This window comes from Halichoerus grypus, chromosome 1 (genome assembly GCF_964656455.1).
Source record: "Halichoerus grypus chromosome 1, mHalGry1.hap1.1, whole genome shotgun sequence".
In the NCBI taxonomy this organism is placed as follows: domain Eukaryota; kingdom Metazoa; phylum Chordata; class Mammalia; order Carnivora; family Phocidae; genus Halichoerus; species Halichoerus grypus.
The window spans coordinates 210368116-210392567 of NC_135712.1; the positions used below are offsets into that span (position 1 = coordinate 210368116).

Genomic DNA, 24452 nt, shown 5'->3' on the forward strand with positions numbered 1-24452 from the left:
GGGAGAGCAAGGCAGGCACGTGCTGGCTCGCCGTGCCCAGCTGAGGACTCAGAAGAATCCATCTGGGAGAGCCCCAGGAGTCGGTAACTAGAGTAAGAGGTCTACGCCTCCCTGCGACATCCCAAACCAGAGTGACGAAGGCACCTGCGGATCAGAGACCTGCCCGGTCCGCCCCTTTGCAGCGCACACGCACCTAACATGCCACAGGGCACGCTTGGTCTCCCGCAGAGATCCAGAGGCCGTGAGACCCGCTCTCAGATCCTATCACCTCTGCCTCGGAGAGGAGTTACGCAAACCGTACTTTGTTCTATTAAAAAGAAAAACAATATAAAGTGAGAGGACAAGAGCCCTGCTGGGTTTCAGCTTGCTTTTGTACAGGATGTCATCGAGCTGACAAAACAGCTCCGTGCTCCACATCCCGACTGATTCCAGTGTCGGCGCTGTAAGTCGGGCAGGGACTCAGCCGGCAGCGGGGGGCCGTCCACATGGGGACACCAGGGGAAGGACTCACTGGAACTCAAGGTGGGCCAAGGCTGCCACCAGGCACGGCTCGTGATCGCTCCACACCGCACTGCGAAGAGTGGGTCCAGAAGCTGCCACGTTGGTCAGGCCACCCTCTGATGCCTCAGTTTCCCCTTCTGTAAAATGCTAAACTGGAAACAACCTTAAAACGTCCACCAATGCAGAAATTAAAAGTCTGATATAGATTCATATTTATAAAGAAGTAAAAGTATGATATAGATTCATATTTACACAGAGAGTATTAATAGATCCAAGAGGGGAAAAAAAGCAGATTGCAACAAAGGCATCAGATGGCATCATATAACCTCATTTTCTAGAACACATTAATGGGATTTCAATTGACACACATATGTTTGCGGAGGCAATTATGAAAGATTTCTCATCAAAATTAAGAAGCCATGCTTGGGGGTGCCTGGGTGGCTCAGTTGGTTAAGCAACTGCCTTCGGCTCAGGTCATGATCCTGGAGTCCCGGGATCGAGTCCCGCATCGGGCTCCCTGCTCGGCAGGGAGTCTGCTTCTCCCTCTGACCCTCCCCCCTCTCATGTGCTTGCTCTCTCTCATTCTCTCTCTCTCAAATAAATAAATAAAAAATCTTTAAAAAAAAAAAAAAAAAAAAAAAAAAAAAAAAGAAGCCATGCTTGGGGGTAGGGGTGGATTTCAGAGTGACATGATACTTTTCCTTTTACCTATATTTCTCAAAAACAAGCACGGATAACTTAAGAAATAAAAAATATACATTTTTTGAAAAGACCTATTAAATTTTTTTTTTTTTAATATGGGCAAGATTAAACCACAGAGTCTAGGGATTTGCAACATAACTGACAGCGGCCCCTTCTCTTACCCATGGGGGATACATTCCGAGATCCCCGCAGGATGAAGGCACGGATTGTACCAAACCCTATATATTTTATGTTTCTCCTCTATGCACGTATAAATTGGGCACAGCAAGAGATGAACAACAGCCCATAATGAAGTAGAACATTACAACGGTAGACCATAATAAAAGTCACATGAATGTGCTCGCTCGCTCTCTTTCAAAATATCTTAACTCTGCCGTCCTCATCCTTCTCGTTCCTGTGATGGGATGAGATGATAAAATGCCTACGTGATAGGACGCCGGCGACTCGTGATCCTCTGACATTCACCAGGAGGATCATCTGCTTGCTGCCAACAGCTGACCACAGGTAACTAAAACCACAGGAAGCGAAACCATAGATAAGGGGGGACTACTGTGGGGCGCCTGGATGGCTCAGTCGGTTAAGCGTCTGCCTTCAGCTCGGGTCATGATCCCAGGGCCCTGGGATCGAACCCCACATCGGGCTCCTGCTCGGCGGAGAGCCTGCTTCTCCCTCTCCCTCTGCCTGCCACTCTATCTGTGCTCTCTCTCTATCTCTGTCAAATAAATAAATAAAATCTTAAAACAAAAAAAAAAAAGAGGGGGGACTACTGTATACAGCAACACAAGGGAGTGATTAATCCAGCTCAGGACAGTGGTTATTGGGTGGGAGGGTGGGGGCCGGGTATGAAAAAGACTGGGACCCTTGGCCCATCAAGGGGCTTAAGTGGGAACCATTCTTGATCTGAACGAAGGTAACGAGCGTACTCACGCCAGAGCACTAGTTCTCAGCCGGGGAGCATGGGACAGCAATGTCTGCAGACGGTTCTGGTTGTCATGACCCGGGACCATGCTGCTGGCACCCCACCACACACAGGACGGCCCCCACAACACAAAATTATTTGGCGCAAAATGTCAGCAGGGTTCAGATTGAGAAACGCCCGCCTAAACTCCTCACGTTTAAAAGAGAAAAAATAGAAGAAACAAGCATTCGTGATCAAGAGACATATAAGAGAGGACCAACTTTATAAGCGGTCCAGAAAAATGCATGTTAAGACCCCACTGATGTACCCTCCCACACCCTCCACCTGACCCCAAACGAAAAAGGCTGACATTATTAGTTTGGGGAAAAGATGTGGGGGGAAAAAACAGTGATTTTTATTCTCTACCAATGTGAGTAAAAATTTAAAATGTTTTCGGGGCACCTGGGTGGCTCAGTCAATTAAGCACCCAACTTTTTTTTTTTTTAAGATTTATTTATTTATTGGGTGGGGAGGGGCAGAGGGAGAGGGAGAATCTCAAACAGACTCCCTGCCTAGCTGGGAGCCAGACGCAGGACTCGATCTCAGGACCCAGAGATCATGACCTGAGCCGAAATCAAGGGTCCAACGCTTAAGAGACTGAGCCACCCAGCGCCCCGAGTGTCTGACCCTTGATCTCAGCTCAGATCTCAATCTCAGGGTTGTGAGCTCAAACCTGAGGTTGGGCTCCGTGCTGGGCATGGAGCCTACTTAAAAAAAAAAAAAATTTTAATGTTTTCATTGTTAATTGCTTTAGAAAACGAATAGCCCTTATCTTTTGTGTTCAATAATTAATTTAAAATTTTTTTAAACCTGTCTATGATGCTATGTTAAAATTGATAATGTAAAATTGTGATACTAAAAGTATTTGCATGTTACGTATCTAACAAGCTATTAAAAATAAAAGGTTTCCGGGGCGCCTGGGTGGCTCAGTCGTCAAGCGTCTGCCTTCGGCTCGGGTCATGATCCCAGGGTCCTGGGATCGAGCCCCACATCGGGCTCCCTGCTCGGCGGGAAGCCTGCTTCTCCCTCTCCCACTCCCCCTGCTTGTGTTCCCTCTCTCACTGTCTCTCTCTCTGTCAAATAAATAAATAAAATCTTTAAAAATATATAAATAAATAAATAAATAAAAGGTTTCGGTCAAAAAAGAAAAGAAAAGAAAAGAACTCCTCCAAAGAAGGATTCTTTAGGGTCAGCACTTGGCTCTCGGCCTCCGCCTGCAGCCAAGACAGAGAAAATGAGGTTTTGGATGATGGACCCGATCCTCCCGTGGGATGTGAACCACCATCGCCAGCCCCCCCCCGCCACCACCACCACCAACCCCAACACCACTCTTAGTCATGAACAATAAAAAAAGTGTAAGGAACACAGACTCCAGATGGCCGATTAAAACCTTTATTAGATTTCAAACGAAAACTCCTACTGTAATACTTCTAACATGATACAGCCCCGTAAAAATAAAGATGAATCACAGACCGTTTTTAAAGGAAAGGTTTGACCACGTGACATCACAACAAGTCACACTGATTGGTAGCATCCTCACGCTGAGAGCAAGACCCAGAAATAGGAAAGAGGGCCAAACAGCGGGGCAGCCCACAGGTCAAGTTCAGCGCTGGCCCGGCCCGCGCTCCTCCAGGCCAGCAGCACAAAACCATAAGCACATGATGAGGGAAGGAGAAAGTGCCTTTGCAAAAACTAGTTCCAGCTGTCTCAGGAGGCTAGGATAACAAGAGTGAGCAAGGAAGAAGAAGGCTTCCCAGCTCTGGTAGGGCAGAGATATTTTGCCAGCGAGGTGAAGCCTTTATTTCCACACCCCCACGTGCACGTCTGTCCCAGGGAGGTACGTTTTTCTGGTGGAACGGTAGATTGTGAGCTCTGACTCTAAATTTGCCTACTCCGGCAGCTTCCAAGCAGCCTTCGTAGAAGCCCATGGAACAGTCACTCGGCTACCAAGAGGCCACATGCAGTTATAAAAATGCACAAACTCGACGGGTCACAACAAGTTAAATTTTTAATCCCGTCAACTGGAGATTGAGACAACCCATTAAAATGAACGGTTAATTTTTTTTTTTTTAAATCCCTAACGACTAGTGGTTAAAACTCACTCAACTGGAGACGCCGAGTGGCAGAGTCACAAGGGCACGTGGTTTAGAATCAAAACAGACCGTGGGCTAGATGCCAGTCCTGGCCCCGCCCCCACCCCATCACCTGTGCGACCTTGGGCAAGTCACTTTCCCTCCCATGGCGCTCAGTTTCATGGGCTGTTAAACTAGGCTGTAAAGCAAGGATAATTCCTAGGGTGCCTATGAAGATTAAGTCAGAGCATTCATATAAAGTGACTGAAAGCAAGTCGGCCCTCAGGAGCAGCTTTCCCAATACTGATTATCAAAAATAACAAATCAAAATTATATTCACAAACTCTTTCGAAAACAAGAATGCTAGATAGCCAAAACTTTGGAGGGCAGCCAAAGCCAAGTTCAGGGGCTGAATTCATGGCCTTAAAAGCTTTAATTGTATTCAGAGGACATTATCAAATTCTTCATTCATTCATTCATTCATTCATTCATTCCCCAGTTTATTCCAAAAAGGATTTCAGTGTCTGGTGAGTCATCCAAACATTTAACACCGGGGGGGGAGGGGGGAAGGCAAAAGCATGGCTCAGAATAATCTAAAAATGAAAAAAATTAAGATTCCTCTAAATAACTAATAAATTGCGGAGAAAGAATTGATAAATAAATCCAACATCTGCTTTCCTGGGGGGGGGGAAAAAACTGGCAAATCCAAATGGATATAAGGAGAATATACAAACAAGATTATAGCAAGCATAATAGCATGCTATTAAATCCAAAAATCTCAATGAAATGATCACTAAGAAAATACAGATCACAAAAGCTGACTCAAAAAGATCTTACCAGAGGTTAAAAAAAAAAATTTAAGCTGAATTCTCTAACAACCTAGTATGAAATTTTCAAAGGTTATCGAAGAATTACTTCCCCAGAAGGTTTTTAGCACCATATGATTTTTCCAACAAATAATTGGTTCTTCAAGTAAGTGTTAGGCCTGATGCCATAATTCCAAGATATTTAAAATGGAAACTTGCCTAGTTCATATTATGTGGCTAGAATATCAGATAATAAAACCTAATGAAGAGATTGCAAAATCAAACAGACCAAAAACATAGCACAATTTCACTCATGAACACAGATGGCAAAAATCCCCCAAAAATAATAAAAACCAACCAGAACAAAGCAAATCTAGCAAATCAAATTCAACACTATGCTAAGAGAATAATTCGTCACAACCAAGTAAGGTTTACCACAGGAAAACAAAGATGATTTTATCTGAGGATATCTGTTAATCATGGATGTCAGGTCATACCACTGTTAAATATTTAATATTAGTCGTGAAGCCCAAGTCAATAGAAGAAGATTTTTTTTTTAAGATTTTATTTATTTATTCATGAGAGACAGAGAGAGAGAGAGAGAGAGAGAGAGGCAGAGGGAGAAGCAGGCTCCCAAGGAGCAGGGAGCCCGATGTGGGGCTCAATCCCAGGACCCTGGGATCACGACCTGAGCCGAAGGCAGACGCTTAACCATCTGAGCCACACAGGCGCCCCAATAGAAAAAGATTTAAAACTGAAGTGAGAGGTACAAAATTTAAAACAAGATTAAAAAAAAAAAAAATGACCAAAATTTGTACAGGATAGAACTGCACACAATGAACAAAAAAATTTACAACTGACTCGTCAATGCCACTAAAGGATCTGGATTCGGGATAAATATGCCCATTCACAGTAGCAACAATGAACAACAAAAACTCTACACACAGGGGCGCCTGGATCATGCAGTTGGTTAAGCATCCGAGTCTTGATTTTGGCTCAGATCGTGATCTCACCATTTTGAGATCAAGCCCCACGTGGGCTCCCTGCTTAGCAAGGAGTCTGCAGAGATTCTCTCCTTCTCCCCGTGCCCCTCCCCCCAGCTTGCACTCTCTTTCTCTCTCTCTCTCTCTCTCTCTTTTAAATAAATAAATAAATCTTTAAAAAAAAAAAAAAACTCGGGGTGCCTGTGTGGCTCAGTCAGTTAGGCGTCTGCCTTCGGCTCGGGTCATGATCCCAGGGTGCTGGGATCGAGTCCCGCATAGGGCTCCTTGCTCAGCAGGAAGCCTGCTTCTCCCTCTGCCTGCCGCTCCCCCTGCTTGTGCTCTCTCTCTCTCTCTCTGCTAAATAAATAAATAAATAAATAAATAAATAAATAAATAACTATGTTACAGGAATCATAGCAAGAAATATACAGAATAAATATTTTTAAGAGAACAACATAAAAAGATTTGAACAAATGGAGCAATTGATTACATACCTGGATGGGAAGGAAAATTACTAAAATATTAAGGTGTATCTTCTCAAATTAATTTACAGATTTAATACAATTTTTTTCATCAAAATTTCAATGGGTTTTATGTGTGCTGGAGGAGGTAGATTTGGAGATTCTTAGGTTCAACCGGAAAAGATAAACACTTTGAAAAAGTGCAAAAGGAAATGCTATATCTGCCATTAATAAAACATGTTCGAAATCTATGGAAATTAAATCAGTATGGTACTGTGTCTATAAGAATAGACACAAATGAACGAGACAGACCTGGCATCCCAGAAGCTGGCCATGGTGTTTGGTTGAATTTAATAAATGATAAAGAAAACATCAGGAGTCCTTCTGGGAAAGGAACTGATTATTCAATCACTGGAATTCAGGAAATTAAATAACTGCTCAGGAAAATCATTTTAGGTTCTCAGTTACACCACACACAGTCTTGGGTGTTTGAGTAAGCTCTGAGTCCTGGCTAAAATGTCTCAAGAGTGCCCCGGCATTTCCCGCCCTGGGGTTCTGTGGTAGATGGCAAAAAACACCACAAATTCCTCCCCTCCGATCAAGAGGTGGAGTCTATCCTCCCTCCAGCTCCCCGCATCCCTTCGCCATGTGACTTGCTTGGACCAATAGGAAATCATCACACATGAAGCAAAGAGAGATTTGGAAAACACTTGTGGCTCTAGGGATTAACCTCTTGCTACTTTTGGAACCTCCAGACCATCATGTGATCCAAGTAGAAGCTAGCCTACTGCGGGATGAGCAGCCACAGGGCGGAAAACCAAAGCATCCCAGTTGACAGCCCGGTACCAACTGCCATCCATGTGACTGAGGCCATCCCACCAGCTGATCCCAGACTCAGGAGAGAGCCAAGACTGTGTCTGTGGTCAGCTGATGGATCCAGCCCAGAAGACCCGACCCGCTAACCCACAGAATCGTGAGCAAAATAAATGACAGCTGTGTAAAGCCATTTTGTTTCAGGGCAGTCTGTTACACAGCGAAAACTAGCTGATATAAGTTCCAAGAGAAGGTCTTACGTCCTCCCAATAAACCACACCCCCCACTGCAGTTTAGGTTGGTCTGAGTCGATTCCCATCACTAACAATCATGAGTTGATTGAGACGCTCAATGCTGCGCCAGGAAGACAAAATCAGACTGGGGTTCCCTCCCTCAGTCCCTTCCCCATCTGGAGGCTACTTCCTCTCCGCTACCCCCTTCTATTCCGCTTACACTGAAAGCACTCTGTTCCCTGTTCCCCCGAGAGAGAAGAGAAGCCAGGAAGGAGCTGACATATTCCTCATTCTTGATGACACTCTCATGCCCCACTCAACACACCTACCCCTTCCTTGTTCCTCTTCTCGCTCACATGTACCTAGAATAGCCTCTTTGTTGTATGTGTGCAACTTTCCCACGGTCTCTCCTTCCTCTATTCTACGGATTCTCAAGAAGGTACAAAGGCTGAAAAACAATTCAATGTTTTATTTCAGAGTTAAGAGGGGAAGAAATCAAGATCAAAAAAGAGCAGAGGAATGAGATTTTTATTTTTATCAAAAGAGGGGAATATCAGGTAAAAGTTGAGGAAAAAATGATGAGAGACGGGGTCCTTTACCATTTTCTCATTTCAGATGAAGAAACTGAGGCTCGGAAGAGCCAGACAACTTGTCCAAGGTCACATGACAGATACAGGTCTCAAATCCAGGTCTGTCTGACCCTAGGGCTGTCTTTAACCATGGAATGACATGCTCCAGAATGATGAAGATGCTCTAGACCAACGCTGCCCAACAGAACTTTCTGGAATGATGAAAATGCTCTACATCTGCACTGTCCGAATGTGGTGAGTGTAACCGAGGAACAAGTGTTTCATTCCGTTTACTTTTAATCCATTTAAACTCTGCCACATGTGACCAGTAGGGCTACCTTTGGGAGAGCCCAGCTCTGGAGTTCGCCATGTTGGTTCTCCACTGCCTTCAGAGGTGGGACCCTCAACATCCTTACCCTCGCTGAAGCCCACCCACCCATCCAGGAGGAGCAGCAGTTGAACAATGTAAGCCATGCAGGGGAGAACAGTGTGAGCGAAACGGGGCTACCACCTAACCTAGCCTTCTAGAAATACTCTAATGTCCTCTAAAATAAAACAGACAGCCCATGCCACTTTATACTCACGGAGCAAGAACAGACCCTGAAGAACGGATTCCCATTGACCATTCCTGGCTGGCTAGAACCTTTTCAAGACCTCCTTCACCAAGTTGGGGAAAAACAGAAATTTGTTTGTCTCTGTGTAGGCAATATTCGCACTGTGGGTCAAGGGGGAATCAATGCCATTCTCTGACTTCTTTGATTCAGAATTTGTAACTTTTATGACCTGGATCCACCTTAGCTTCCTTCATCCCTCCTCCCAAGACCTCAAGGCCAATGTGCCACTGTGTCCTTCACTCTCTCGCGTCCCCAACTCCTGTTTTTCATCCTACAGATGCCCACTGCTGTTATTTGCCATCCCCAACATGAGACATTTGTAAACTCCCAATGGCCAGAAGTCACAAAATCAAGTCAAGCAGTGCACCAGGCTAGTGGCTGTCTTTCAAAGGCATCCTTTCAAAACTGTGAAGAAAGTCTGTGAAGAATTATGCCCTCCTCTGAACCACACGGGCATCTTTTTTTTTTTTTTAGAGAGAGAGAAAGCGTGCAGGAATGTGGGGAGGGGAGGGACAGAGGGAGAAAGAATTTTTTTAAAAGATTTTATTTATTTATTTATTTGATAGAGAGAGAGAGAGAGAGAAAGAGAGCACAAGCAGGGGGAGCGACAGGCAGAGGGAAGGAGAAGCAGGCTCCCCACTGAGCGGGGAGCCCGATGTGGGGTTCAATCCCAGGACCCTGGGATCATGACCTGAGCTGAAGGCAGACGCTTAACTGACTGAGCAACCCAGGCACCCCGAGAATTTTTTTTTAAGATTCATTTGTTCATTTGAGAGAGAGAACACACACAAGCAGGGGGGTGGGGGAGGACAGAGGGACGAGCAGGCTCCCTACTGAGCAGGGAACCCAACGCAGGGATCAATCCCAGAACCCTGGGATCATAACCTGAGCCAAAGGCAGATGCTTAACTGACTGAGCCTCCCAGGCACCCCGGGAGAGAGAGAATCTTTTTTTTTTTTTTTTAATTTTTTTAAAAATTTTTTTATTGTTATGTTAATCCCCATACATTACATCATTAGTTTTAGATATAGTGTTCCATGATTCATTGTTTGTGCATAACACCCAGTGCTCCATGCAGAACGTGCCCTCCTCAATACCCATCACCAGGCTAACCTATCCTCCCACCCCCCTCCCCTCTAGAACCCTCAGTTTGTTTTTCAGAGTCCATCGTCGGGAGAGAGAGAATCTTAAGCAGGCTCGATCCCACTACCCTGAGATTATGACCTAAGCCAAAGTCAAGAGTCAAACGCTTAACTGACTGAGCCACCCAGGTGCGCCCATGCGGGCATCTTTAAGACAATTCTCCAACTTTTTTTCTTCATCAAATTCATCCCCATTTGGAACATCTCTCCTTTCTCGGATTCATCTGTTGTTTTCCCTCTGGAACGTGTCTCAAGGTCTTGTCCACTCTGTCTTCTGCAGAACCGCGAGCCCTAAGATCAACTTCTTGGGTGGTTGTTGTTGTTTTTTTTTCCTTGCCCTTGTAAAAGTCCTTTGCAAATAACCTTCATATCTCGCTGACTTATAAAAATAATTTTCTTAGCAAAAGTTGCCTTCATAAAGAACACAAAGTTTTGTTAACAAAGTTCAGTCTATGCCTTGTTTATTATACACTAAAAACAGGGAGACCAATGAGTACCATTTTACTACATGACAGAATTTTCAAATTTTAAAAAGGAAGTAATAATCAAAGAGCCACAGCCTTGCCCATAGGGAAGTAGCAGCCATTGGGCTACACACTCATTTTGTATGGTTTTCCGAATCTGTGTCTTCTTTGATAATACAATAATGTTTTAAAAAATAAGACCAAAGGCAAAAAAAAGAAGAAAAGAAAAAGATAGGAGGAAATCTCGACTCAATTTATTAAACAGAATTACTAAATGACCCAGCAATCCCACCCCCAGATGTATCCCCTGAGATAATTGAAATTAAGTATTCAAACAAAAGCTTGTACACGAATGTTTTAGCAGCATCACTCACAATAGCCAACAGGTGGAAACAACTCAAATGTTCATCTACTGGTAAATGGATACACAAGACTGGTATATCCATACAATGGAATATTATTCAGCAAGAAAGAGGAACAGGGTCCTGATATATGCTATATATGCTACAACATGGACGAACCACGAAACCATGTCTAGGGAAAGAAGTAAGACATAAAAAGCCACATATCACATGATTCCATTTATACTGAAACATCCAGAATAGGTAAACCCACAGAGACAGAAAGCAGACTAGTGGGGGCCGGGCGGGGAGGGGGGCGTTGCGGGGAAGAAGGGTGGGGGACGGGGAGTGACTGCTAACGGGCACAGCTCCTTTGTGCAATGATGAAAAGTATATAGTGGTGATGGTCACACAGCACTGTGAATGTACCTAATGTCACTAATAGTAAATCTTATGTGTATCTTACCACAATAAAAAACACTGGGGTTTTTTTGGGTTTTTTGTTTTATTTTGTTTTGTTTATTTTTTTAGCTTTTTTTTATTATGCTCAGTTAGCCACTGTATCTCATTAGTTTTTGATGTAGTGTTCAATGATTCATTCCCAGTTTTAAAGAAGGGAAATCTGGAATGCTTCCGATGAAGCCTGTCTTGCTTTTGCATATCTCCTGCTGTGATAGCCCGCAGTTTCTTTGCAAAGGTGAAAGCCTTTAGCTTCCACACCACTAACAGGACAGCCTGTGGCAGGACTCCCATCTGCCCATGGATCAGGGCTGCAGGTGGTCGATTAGCAACACGGGTGCTATGCACACTCGTGCCCGTGTGACTAGATGTCGGCACTTGAAACCCTGCCCTTATCAGATCTTCCAAAGAGAACAGCTTCTCCTAAGCAAAGCACTTGGAAACACTCTAGAAAAAGCCCATCAACGAACCTCCCTCTCTAGACGGCAGCCAGCAAGCCTGGGGTCATTAAAGACCCAAGACCCTCCTTGATGAAACAAAAAAAGAAGCAAAGAAACTTCTATAATGAAAAGGTCAAAGGACCCTCTACCCAAAACCCTCCAGGCACTAGACGATTGTGGGCTTTTATCTACCAGATGCCCCCCAGCGCCGACTGATCCATGCTCCATCCCGTGCCTCTGTGCCTCTGTGTCCCGTGGCTTGAGGCTGGGTTGGGAGATCTTGGGACTCTTCCCAAACTTAGAATTGGAGGAAATTAGCCCAATTACTGCTACCCATATGGCCCCACCCATGACAGACAATGGGGCCCCAGAGGAAAGCAATGGGTTTTTCTTTTTTTTTTTTTTGTATCCTATTTAACATTATTTATCTCTAAGCCTGAGCTAGCACAGACGCCCTCCAAGCCTGAGAGAGAGACAGAGAGAGGGGGGAAACGGGGAGCAGGAGAAGAGAGAAGATACAATTTTGAAACTCTTCGCTGGGAAAGGGAACATTCTATCAGGGACAGGTGTGTGGAGAGAGGAGGACGACCACATGGTGCTGGCTTCCAAGCCCAACAGGACCTGAGGTCCCCGGGACCTCCCTGGGGCATTTCAGGTGTTCAGTCACAAAGAACAGATTTTAATTCTGACAAAAGGCCTGGTGACACGGTGGGAAATAACTGGTCAATGAATTTCGTCAAGGAGGAGGGAATAAAAGAAAAACTTGTCAGACCAGTTACCAAGTTACCAGACAGCCACCTCTCCATAATTATGTATTTAACTCTACACCACCTTCTTCCAAAGGATTGGGCCAATTTACTTCTCTAGGCGAAAAAGTAGTTAATTGGAATCCCTTAAGCCCTCTCCAGGAAGCCGGGCACTCGTCCAAACTTAAGTCTGAATCTTCACTACTGAAGATTTGGACAGTACTGTCCCCAAGATGCCAGGGAACCATGCAGTCAACTGGTCTACCTTCTTCCCTCAGCATCCTGGAGCCTACCCCAACACTTTCTGCCTACCTAGCTTATAACCTTAGAGTGAACGTCTTTCACTTTTTCTCCAACTCAGCGAGGACTTTGGGGTCCCAGCAACATGCCTGGCTCGGCACAGCTGTTCACTCACTATCAGTGCAACAGGCCACCCGGAATACAGCCCCAAAGTAATCTTTATGACCTCTCCCTTGGGCCACAGGAAAACATCCAGCAGCCAAAGCACATGATGGTCTGAGGCTCTTCACAGCATGAGGCAGCCTCCTTACTCTTGCCCACAAAAGGCATCTATGTTTTTCGTCATTGCCATCCCACCCATCTGGAACACTCTTCCTTCTTCCCCTGTTTCTAAGCGTCATTGGCCAGCCAAACCAAACCACTCCAATCTGGAACCACCACTCTCCTTCCACAAATGCCAACGGCAACTTGTCATCCATCGAGCCTGGGCAGGACCAGGAGCACGTGCTCTTTCCTGCTACACAAAATCCAGTCATCTCCAAAACCAGAAGTTCCTTTTAAAAATTCCAATCATCTCCATGATAAGGAAATTACCATGACCCTGGATTGTTGCTTCCCCTCCCCCCCCCCCAGTTTGGTGCTTTTAGTCCTCTCCTTGATTTTTTTAAAAGATTGTTGGCAAAGGGGCACCTGGGTGGCTCGGTTGGTTGGGTGACTGCCTTCGGCTCAGGTCATGATCCCAGGGTCCTGGGATGGAGCCCCGCATCGGGCTCCCTGCTCGGCGGGAAGCCTGCTTCTCCCTCTCCCACTCCCCCTGCTTGTGTTCCCTCTCTCGCTGTCTCTCTCTGTCAAATAAATAAATAAAATCTTTTAAACAAAAAAAAAGATTGTTGGTAAAAACAAAAAGGAATATGGGTGACAAATTCAAATGGCCCCTCATGCTACACGATCCACCATCTTTTATTACTATTATTCAATACCCGTGTGCATGTGTTAGACTTTCCTGCTTTCTGCAGGGACTACAGTGACAAAACCTCAAAGGAATTTAATTTATCAATATTCTGCAGCGATATTATCTAGAGAACATCGTGATTTCCAGGTGCTCTGGCTCACAGACATGTCTTGAACCACCAATCTGATGACTCACTTGAGGGGAACGGGAAGGGGGGGCACCTACCTGCCTCGTGACATCTCCTGCCAGCTGGGCTGCCCTGGATGGTTAATTCACTCCTGCCTTTTGACTCCCCAACCAAACAAGAGCTTCTGATGTAAGGTAAGGTAAGGATGGCATGCCATACCTCGCAGTGCCCCTTGGTGCCAGCAAGGGGCAAGGTGACCACGTTGGCTGGATGCTAGGATGCTCCCGATTTCCAGTGAAACCAGCCTCCACCCCCCAATGCGCCCCCTCATCTTTATAAGGTGCATAGCCAAGACCAAAGGTCGGCACAGTTTTTTCTGCGAAGAGCTATACGGTCTCTGTTGCAACTATTCACCGCACCAACCACAGCCACGGGCGTTATATAAATGCACATATGAGCGCGTTTGGCTGTGTTCCAAGGAAACTTTATTTTGGGACACTGAAATGTTAATTTCATAGCATTTTCACCTCTCATAAAATATTATCCTTTAGATTTACATACACACACACACCCAACTTTTTAAAATATAAAATGCATTCTTAGCTCATGGGCCACACAAAAATCACTTGATGGGTCGGATTTGCCCCACACGTCAGTTTGCTGACCTCTGGTCAAGGGCACCCGACAAGCCTGAGGTCAAGCCATTTCCCAGCAAGGTCTCCAAGAATAAGTTTCTGAATTACTCCTCTGGCCTCAGCGTTTCCCCTTCTGTAAAATGGGAATCGTATCCTCTCCTGGGCTGTCATTGTCAAATGCTTAGCACTTAGTAGGTGCTCAATAAACACTGGCTAGGCCTGAGTGGTCAAAGATGCCATTGCTTTTCTACCTGACAGGTGCTGGGGCCACAGCGATAAATGCCACAGTCCCTGTCTTCAAGAAATCCCAGCCTGATGGAGGAGGCAGCTACTGTAAGGGGGGACGAAAAGAGCCGTAAGAAAAGGCAGCCAGAATGTTGGCAGGCTAGAATTCCAGGGATTTCCCCCTCCCCTCCATTTCTTTGTCTTCCGTACTTGCCCAGCTCTCCACCTGGAGTGCAGGAGAGCACAATGCTTAATAGCTCAAATTCTGGGCTCCAACACCTGGGTCCCCAGCTGGAATCCCATCTCCAATGTTCGCTAGCCGTGTGATCCAGGGCAAGTGGCGTACCCTCTGGGGGGGCCTCCGTGGCCTCGTCCGTGAGAAGGAATTGCGGGGGGCTCAATGCAGCATCATCAGCCAAGCGCTTAGAACAGTGCATTGGCTACCAAGAAGGTTCTGATCATTAAAATGCCAAAGGCGGAATTAAATAGTTAATATTTAATCTAGAGAGAGCACCCCAACATTGAGAGAACCTGAAACAAAGATGGAAGGAAGTCCAAACCCGGGGAGGAGAGACCGGCCTCCTCAGCCTCCTGCGCCTACTCTCTCGCCGATGTCCTATGTGGCGTCGCAGGCAGTTTCCTGGCACCCTGTGGGCCCCGGCCTCACCCACCCCTCTGACTGGCAGCAAGCAGCTGGGGTGGCCGCCCAGAAAAAAAAAATGCCAGTGGGTTTGGCTAGAGCAGCTGGTCAAGCAAGCTCTGTGGCTTCTGATGCCCCCAAAAGCCCAGAGCTGGGGGTCTCTGGAGTATCTCAAGGCCCCAGGTGAGCAGAGTGGTCTTCCCTCTGGTGCTGTGGGTCCAACACCCCACCCCCGTCATCAGCGGGTCGGGCAGTGGGCTCTCCTCTGCCTGACCCAAGCCCAAAATCAGAGCCAAAGCCAAACCCTGGCAGGCATTCACCTAGCGGCGGGTCTGCTCAGAAGCGGAGCGCAGCCATGGTGCTCCCAGGAAGCTTCCAGAACACTCACGGAGTGCCAGGCGCAGCGCTAAATGCACCCCCTACACCACCTCACCTCCTCCCAACCTGCAACTCTGACAAGCAGGTCCCATCATTGTCCCCATCTTTTGGATCAGGAGACAGAGGCTTGAACCGGCTCATGACCAGTGAAGAGCAAAACAGGACTCCAAGCAGTTCTTGTAACCACCTGGGAAAGGGTCAGTGAGGCCGACCTTCGGGGTCTTCATGACACACCAGTTTGGGGGAGGGGAGATATTCTCGGACCCTGAAGGCAAGTTTGGGGCTTCGACCCGTGCTCCCACCCACAGAGCCCTGTCCTGTAACTCTCCTAGCAAGAGTGTGTCGTCACATATTCAAGGTCAGTATTTGCCACCAGAAGGTCCTCTCCGAGGAGGCGGGGGCTGGTTCCCACCCTGCGGCCCCAAGGACCCCAATGCCCGGCACATAGTAGGCTCTCAATAAAGGTGATTCGTGACCCAGCCTGCATAGACTCCGTCTCCACTCTGCCCATCCAAGGCCCCCTCGCATTTGGCCTCTCCTGGTATTTGCACCCCAAATCCATGGGCAGGGCGACAGAGAGGAAGCACCTCCAGCCGCACACTACAGTGATTTTTTTTTCCCCTTTTAATTACCTTGACCTTCCTTTAATCTTCCTTTGCTTTCTCTGCTTAAAACGTCATTGTTTTGAGAACAGGTAGAAGAGGGCACAATGTAGAGAATGCATAAGCTGGGTCCAGAGAACAATCCAACACTTTCATCCCAAACACTGGCCAGACCCCAAAAGCTTCCAGAGCCTGACAATCATGCAAGAAAAAGACAATGGCTCTGGCCCCTCCAGGAAGTGTTTGGGAGGATTCTAGAGAACTAAACGAGCTGACAGTTTTTCATAGGCCAGTGTCCGTCACCTAAGACAGGGGAGCATCCCCTATAAAGGTTCATTTGGGTCTGTTTTTGTGTTCGAGTCTCACAGCACATTAAATAAGCCTTCAAAAGCCAGGGTCACAAGGTAACATAAGCATTTAAAAAGCCACGTCCATATTATGCTGAGCGAAATAAGTCAAACAGAGAAAGACATGTATCATATGACCTCACTGATATGAGGAATTCTTAATCTCAGGAAACAAACTGAGGGTTGCTGGAGTGGAGGGTGGGGTGGGAGGGATGGGGTGCCTGGGTGATGGACACTGGGGAGGGTATGTGCTCTGGTAAGCGCTGTGAATTGTGCAAGACTGTTGAATCTCAGATCTGTAACTCTGAAACAAATAATGCAATATATGCTAAGAAAGAAAAAAAGAAGAAGAATGTAGCGGGAGGGGAAGAATGAAGGGGGGGAAATCGGAGGGGGAGAAGAACCATGAGAGACGATGGACTCTGAAAAACAAACTGAGGGTTCTAGAGGGGAGGGGGGTGGGAGGATGGGTTAGCCTGGTGATGGGTATTGAGGAGGGCACGTTCTGCATGGAGCACTGGGTGTTATGCACAAACAATGAATCATGGAACACTATATCTAAAACTAATGATGTAATGTATGGGGATTAACATAACAATAAAAAAATAAAAAATAAATAAAAAAAATAAAAAGCCACGTCCACGGCAGCCTTATTCACAGTAGCTAAAATGTGGTAGGAACCCACGTGCCCATCCATGGATAATGATAAGTAAATGTGGTCCGTCCACACAATGGAATACCAGTCAGCCTGAAGAAGGGAGAGTTCCAACACACACACACAACACAGATGAACCTTGAAGACATCAGACTCAGCGAAATAAGCCAGTGACAGAAGTCCAAATACTGTAGTATTCTACTTCTATGAGGACCCGAGGAGAGTCCCATCCACAGACAGGAGGTAGAGGGTGGGAGCCAGGGGGCAGGGGGCAGGGAGTCCATGCTTCATGGGGACAGAGTCTCAGTTTGGGGAGATGGAAAGCTCTGGAGACGGAGGGTGGGGGTGGCTGCAGGACAGTGTGAGTGTGCTTCGTGCCGCTGGGCTACGCACTTAAATATATTTAAGATGGCAGGGCACCTGGCTGGCTGACATGGTAGAGCATGCGTGTGACTGTTGATCTCGGGGTCGTGAGTTGGAGCCCCGCGTTGGGCATCAAGCTTACTTTAAAAAATAATAATAAGTAAAAATATCAGATCTTTAAAAAAAAAAAAAACTTAAGATGGTAAGTTTTATATTATGTGTATTTTCCCACAATAAAAGAAACTGAGGGAAAAAGAAAAGGCCAGAGCGGAGTGGTACTCAGCAGACAGGGGCGCTGGTTCAAAGAACACTCATTTCACCAGCTACTCCTAGGACAGGACAATGCTTCGCCTAGGGGACCTCGGCACTGATCACACACCAGGAGCAGGTGATGACCAAGCCAGATGCCAGGAACCAGGTACCTCAGCAGGTGTCGGTCACAGCAATGTGTACAGAGCCACACCTTCCCCTCTGACAAAACCCCCATGCTGAAAAAACAAGTCTGTTCTCAAAAGCAAAAGATTAGGGAAAAAAAAACAAAAAACAAACAAAAAAACACAAAAAACTGCTCACACCAGGGACATTTCTGCAGATAATACCGTTCTGGATATTTTGACTAAAATGTGTACAGAAATAAATCCACAGAGGAATGTCTTAAATTATATCACAAGACACAAGAGCCTGGAGCATTTCAAACAAGCACCTAAATTTGGAGACCTCGGCACAGGAATAATAAAAGCGTGTTCCTTGTTTCCCTGGTGCCCCAACTACAAGTGGCTTAACTGTTTCTAAACAGAGGGGACAACCACCCCCCCTCAAAAAAATATGCCTTTTTTGTGTCTCAGACTTGGCACGAACCCCAGCTGTCTTTCATTAGCTGTGTGGCCTTAGGTAAGTTAAGTAACTTCTCTGGTCTCCAACATGAGAATGACAGTGCTCCTCTGTAGCCGTGTGGCCTCTAACGTAGATCCTAGACATCCTCTTCTGGCCTCGCCACCGTGGATGCCAACCCCCCCTCAAAGCCATTGCTCCCAGCTTATTCACCCTTACCTGCCGCCCACCCCCACCTCAGAAACTTCCCTGTTCTCCGAAATTCCAAACCCACAGGCAGTCGTTCTACTTCTGCTGAGACTTTGCCCCAACTTTGTGATTTAGCTTCTCTCTCTGTCCCTGACCTACCAACGTCCCCAAGATTGCTCCACAATATAATAATTATCGTACCCTCCCCCATCCTCAAACAACGAGGCTCTCTTTCCCTTCACTGCCCAACCTCTCAGAAGACATGTGGCCCCCACTCTCACCTTCTGCTACCCTAGGACCCAACACCTGTGCCTCAGAAGGGCCCCTCCCCAGGGCTCCGATGGCTTCTCATGGACAATTCCATGGATTCTACTCAGGACTCACCTTGTGTGGCTTCCCGACAGCTTTGGGCTCAGACGAGAAAACCCTCCTTTCTCCCTTCCCTTGTATCTTTCGTGATACAACCATTAAGCAACCCCCCCCCCCACCCCCATCACTTTCTCCCACCTCGATCTCATGCTCACTAACTCTTCCCAGGGAATTTCACGATGTATGAAAGAGTCGAAACAATAAAAAAGTAACGGGTGTGTGTTTGGAGCATGCCTTCCTGGTTACAAAAACATTATAAAACTATAGTGATTAGAACAGTAGCAGGCCTGGTACAGGAACATATTGATGGCTGTTCAGAAACAGACCCCAAATCAAAGCCAAAGGAGTAAATTTCTGCAATAAACAGCAGTGAGACCCCAACAAGTTATTGGGGAGGTGGGGGAGGGACATCCCTTTGAATCATGCACACCGATAGATTCCAAATGTCCCAGATGAATCTTTTTTAATGATAATTAAAATAGGGAATTTGGGGAAAAAATCATTTCGTGGATGGAAAAGGACTTTCTAAACATAACCTAACAACATGAGAGGCATGCAAAGATCCCACTCTGGACTCCATAAACATCTGAAGCTTCTCTGGCAACAGCCGGCGATCCAGAGCATTTTCACCACTGAACAAAAAGGCCTGAAAACCCATCTGGCCAGGGTGCCTGGGTGGCTCAGTCGTTAAGCGTCTGCTTCGGCTCAGGTCATGATCCCAGGGCCCTGGGATCGAGCCCCACATCGGGCTCCCTGCTCAGCGGGAAGCCTGCTTCTCCCTCTCCCACTCCCCCTGCTTGTGTTCCTGCTCTCGCTGTCTCTCTCTCTGTCGAATAAATAAATAAAATCTTAAAAAAAAAAAAAAATTTGACCAAAGGGTCAGTAGTCTTCATCTATGAAAACCTCACGTAGACTAGTATTTCGAAAACCACTGAAGTACTAAAAGATAAACGAACAGAGGATACGAACAGGAAGAGAAAACCCAAATGATAAATAAACATGTTTTAAAAGGCTCAACCCCGACAGCAATCAAAGAAATGCAAATACAGTTACAACACCTCCGCTCCTCCCTGCAGTAAATTATGAACAATGTTTCGAGCAACACTCAAAGCTGGCCAAGGTGTGGGGCGCCTGGGTGGCTCAGTCAGTTAAGCCTCTGCCTTCAGCTCAGGTCATGATCCCAGGGTCCTGGGATCGAGTCCCACATCGGGCTCCTTGCTCAGCAAGGAGCCTGCTTCTCCCTCTGCCTGCCTCTGTCTCTCTCTCTCTCTCTCTGATAAATAAATAAAATCTTTAAAAAAAAAAAAAAAAAAAAGCTGGCCAAGGTGTTCCCTCTCGGCCAGTGCTAGGAGGGGTGCCCATCGGTACAACATTTCCAGAAAGTCATTTGGCAACTGGTATCAAGAGCCTTTGGCCCAGAAATTTCACTTCTGGAAAAGCAAGGCCCAAAGAAACAAATGCTTGATAAAGCTCTGACCCCAAAATGTTCATCCTTCTCTTTAGAAAAACTGGAAATCACCTAAATGCCCAAAGACAGGGAAAGGTAAGTAAATAAAGACACAACAGAACCACGAGAAGGAAGTACTCCCACTAACTGTGGAATAAGGGCTGCTGTTGTGTTTCCTTTATCGATTTCTTTTCCCAAACGTCTACCCTGAGCAATCTTACTTCTATAATCAGACAAGAGATAAACTTTTTTTTTTTCCACAACGAAGTCCGCGCTCGTCTGCCCCCACCCCGTCCCAAGCAAGAGGAACATTCAACTGTCTAGCACAGGAGTTGGCAAAACCTGGCCCACAACTTGTCTTGCCAGTAAAGTTTTATTGAAACACAGCCATGCCCACGTGTTGATGTGCTGCCACGGCCGCGCTGAGGGGTTCTAACAGGAGACCACACAGCCTGCAAAGTCGAAAGTATTTACTACCAGAGCCTCTGCAGAAAAAATGTGCCACCCCCTGGTCTAGGGAAGGCCTCCAGCTTCTCGCTAAAGAACGAGGCGTGCGAGCAGCCGAAAGCCCTGTGTACCCCAGCATACCTTTTTGGCAGTGGTTGTGTGTCCAGCACCGCTCGACAAACTGCCCGTTGATGACGGTGGCGGGGCAGTTGGTCTTGCCCTTTGCAGTGCCTGGACAAATGTCCCCACACTCCTCGTTGTCATCTTTGTTCAGCACAATGTAATTATCTTCCACAGAATCCAGGATGCGCGACCAGTCAATGGTGGCCAGGTAGCAGAGCTCGTTGTTCTTCTCAATGCGGACGGAGCCCCGCGTAATGTTCATCAAGCTGTAGAGGCCAAGCTCCTTCAGGTGAACCATCTCGAAGATGACCAGCGCATAGTTGAAGAAGAGACGCGAGCCCCGGATGACCGTGAGGTTGGGGAACAGGTCCTTCAGGCTCTCCAGCCCATAGACCCGGAAGAGCAGCAAGTAATCAGTGATCATGATGAGTTTGGGGAAACTGAGGTCTCGGAAATCCTCGGGCTTTGTTTTGAACATCAACAGTATCTGCAAATGTCCTTCAATGACCGAGCAGTTGGCCAGCTCATGCAACCTCGTGAGGTTGTTCCGGATATCCATGCCAGGGCACACTAGAAGTGAAAACAAGCAGAAAGCAAGACAGGTGAGCAAACATGCCATGGATGGGTTATAAGAATTAGTGGCAGGCCCAGCTGGGGGCGCCTGGGTGGCTCAGTCGTTAAGCGTCTGCCTTCGGCTCAGGTCATGATCTCAGGGTCCTGGGATCGAGCCCCACATCGGGCTCCCTGCTCAGCAGGAAACCTGCTTCTCCCTCTCCCACTCCCCCTGCTTGTGTTCCCTCTCTCGCTTTGTCTCTCTCTGTCAAATAAATAAATAAAATCTTAAAAAAAAAAAAAAAGAAAGAATTAGTGGCAGGCCCAGCTTCGCCAGTGTGCAACCTGAGTCGTGGGGCTCACTCAGGAGGGCCCAACCCTTGGCTCAATGCTCTTCCATCCATCTTGAAATCCTTAATCATTTTTGAGCAAGGGGCCCCACGTTTTCACTCTGCCTGGGTCCCTGCAAATTAGCGAGCCCTGATGATGAGTGGTTTTCTCTACAGTGTCTGTGCCTAAGTCATCACTTCCAGAAGGCAAAGAACATAACTCCTTTGGTGGGACCTGTGAGCAGCCTGAGAACCATCGCATCGAATTATCATGCAGTGGAGACCTTGGGACTACACGGGATTGAGTAAGGCAGCAGGTGCAGAAGGGAAAGGGGAGCTGTGCCTGGTGAGTCAACACTGGAGATCTTCAAAAGACTTGGCTTTAGGAGGATAAAGGTGCCCGCATCAAAATGGGGCAAGGAGAGCTGAATTTGTTTTGTCAATTCTCCTACTTCGAGGTCTGTCCTTCCCAACCTGCCCTCCTTGTTCCCTGTTACCTGATCTCCCCCGCACAAACACCCTGAATGCCCATCTCCTGAAGGTGGTCCTTCCCGGGCTCCAGCACCCTCCCTGGCTCCCCATGACCCTGCACTTCTCCCTCCCAGCCCTCAGGGCTCCCCCCTCGCTCGCTCCCCTGTGCCATGCTGAAGAGGCTGCCCACCACTCACACACCTCCAAGGCTCAGTGTCCTCCCCTTGTAACATGACCTATGGGAAGCAGTGAGTGGGGTAACAGGCATGCAAGCAGTGCCCAGCACATAGTAGGTGCTCAATTAATGCCAGCTACCTTGGTGTGGTTTATTTCTCCCGAACATATCACAATCATCTCGGGGCTCTGTGCCTTCACTTCCCCAGCTCAGACAGTAAATACGTTTGGCTTCGTGGTCAGACGGTCTGGGTAGAAACTACTCCACTCTGACATCGTAGCTCCAAAGCAGGCGGAGACAGTATGTGAATGAGTGGATGTGGCTGTGTTCCAATAAAACTTTATTTACAAAAACAGGTGGTGGCCTGGAGTTTCATTCCTGGGGCTGCAGTTGATAACCCTTGTCCTAGTCCAGTGCTGTCCAACAGAACTTTCAGCACTGATACGAATGTTCTGTATCTGCTCTGAGTTCCAATAAAAACAAAAACGGGTCATTTAAATTGAACACAGAGTGGGCGCCTGGGTGGCTCAGTCGTTGAGCATCTGCCTTCGGCTCAGGTCATGATCACAGGGTCCTGGGATTGAGCCCCGTGTCAGGCTCCCTGCTCGGCGGGAAGCCTGCTTCTCCCTCTCCCACTCCCCCTGCTTGTGTTCCCTCTCTCGCTGTGTCTCTCTCTGTCGAATAAATAAATAAAATCTTTAAAAAAAAAAAAAGGCTGAGGAACTGAATTTTTAATTTTACTTTAGTTAATTTAAATGGAAATGGACATGTGCAGCTAGTGGCTACTGTACTGGACAGGGCAGCCCTAGCTCTGTCGGCTCTCAAAGCCCCTTTATGCCTTAGCTCCGTGTTTCTAAATCCAGCCTATCACCCTTCAAGATCCAGCTCAAACGCCACCTCTTCCAGGCAGCCTTCTCTGATTTTTCTCCCATATATCTATTAGAAGCTTTTCCTTCTCCTTGTGCCCCTTAAACTCGAGTTAACATTCATCGGAATCAAACTCTTGAGACAGTTTCTCCTTGCCAAAACACACACACACACACACACACACACACACACACACACACACCTCAACACCTGGAATATAAGGCTCAGTATACAATCTCTACTTACTATATTCTAAAGACACTAACCCGTCCCCCAGTATTTTTGAGGCAAATAGATTATTCTAAAGAATAGTAGAAAATCCTCTTAAAAATCTACCCGGGGAACAACTCGCAAAAGAAGCACAAATTAGGAAGAAAGAAAACACACACACACACACACACACACACACACACACCAAAGCAAAGCAAACAATTGGGGGAGTAAAGTTGCAATGTTCCTTAGTCACGTTCTGTGCAGATTAGGCTAAATCAAGGGAAAATACACGCACACACTCATCTACTCGCTAGGAAGTTGGGACGAGGACACCGGTTCGAGCCCCACACACAGCTCCCAGCTGCAGTCACATCCAAACATCCACATACAGAGGTCGCCCCAGGTACGGCGCCTCTGATGTCTCCCACAAGCCCTGTCCCCACCCGACCAGCGGCCGGCAGGGGTGCCAGATCTGACGAATAAAAATGCAGGATGCCCAGTTAAATTTCAATTTCAGATAAGCAACAAGTATTTCTTTAGGATAACTACATCCCCTGCAATGTTTGGAGCATACTTATCCTTAGAAACTGTTGTTTATAGGAAATTCAAATTTAGCCAGGTGCTCTGCCTTTTCTCTGGCAACTTATGGCGTAGGTTTGGCCACCGTTCTGGGCTCCTCAAACCTGAACCTCATCCTGTGTTTCACACACACGCCCTAAAATTTTACGGTGCAGGAACCAAAAACACCTGCCCGCCATCCTCCCCAGGCTGTGGCAGGACCAAAACCAGGGATGAACGTTCATTCAACTGTTGAACACCAGGGAAATGCAAATCCAAGCCACAATGAGACACCACTTCACTCCCACGAGGATGGCTGAAATCAGAGATGGACAATAACAAGTGTTGTCAAGGATGCAGAGCAATTGGAACCCTCGTACTTCACTGGTAGGAACATAAAATGATGCAGCTGC

At 46.9% G+C, this 24452-nt stretch overlaps 1 protein-coding gene across 4 annotated transcripts in view; it reads right to left on the reverse strand.

The window, feature by feature from the left end:
• INSR (insulin receptor) overlaps positions 1–24452 on the reverse strand; it is a 125702-nt gene that overhangs the window by 85913 nt on the left and 15337 nt on the right. For all 4 annotated transcript variants that reach the window (XM_078055994.1, XM_078055985.1, XM_078055982.1 and 1 more), the window contains exon 2: positions 20893–21444. In XM_078055994.1, coding sequence (XP_077912120.1) covers positions 20893–21444 — 552 coding nt within the window. The remainder of the gene's footprint in view (positions 1–20892; positions 21445–24452) is intronic.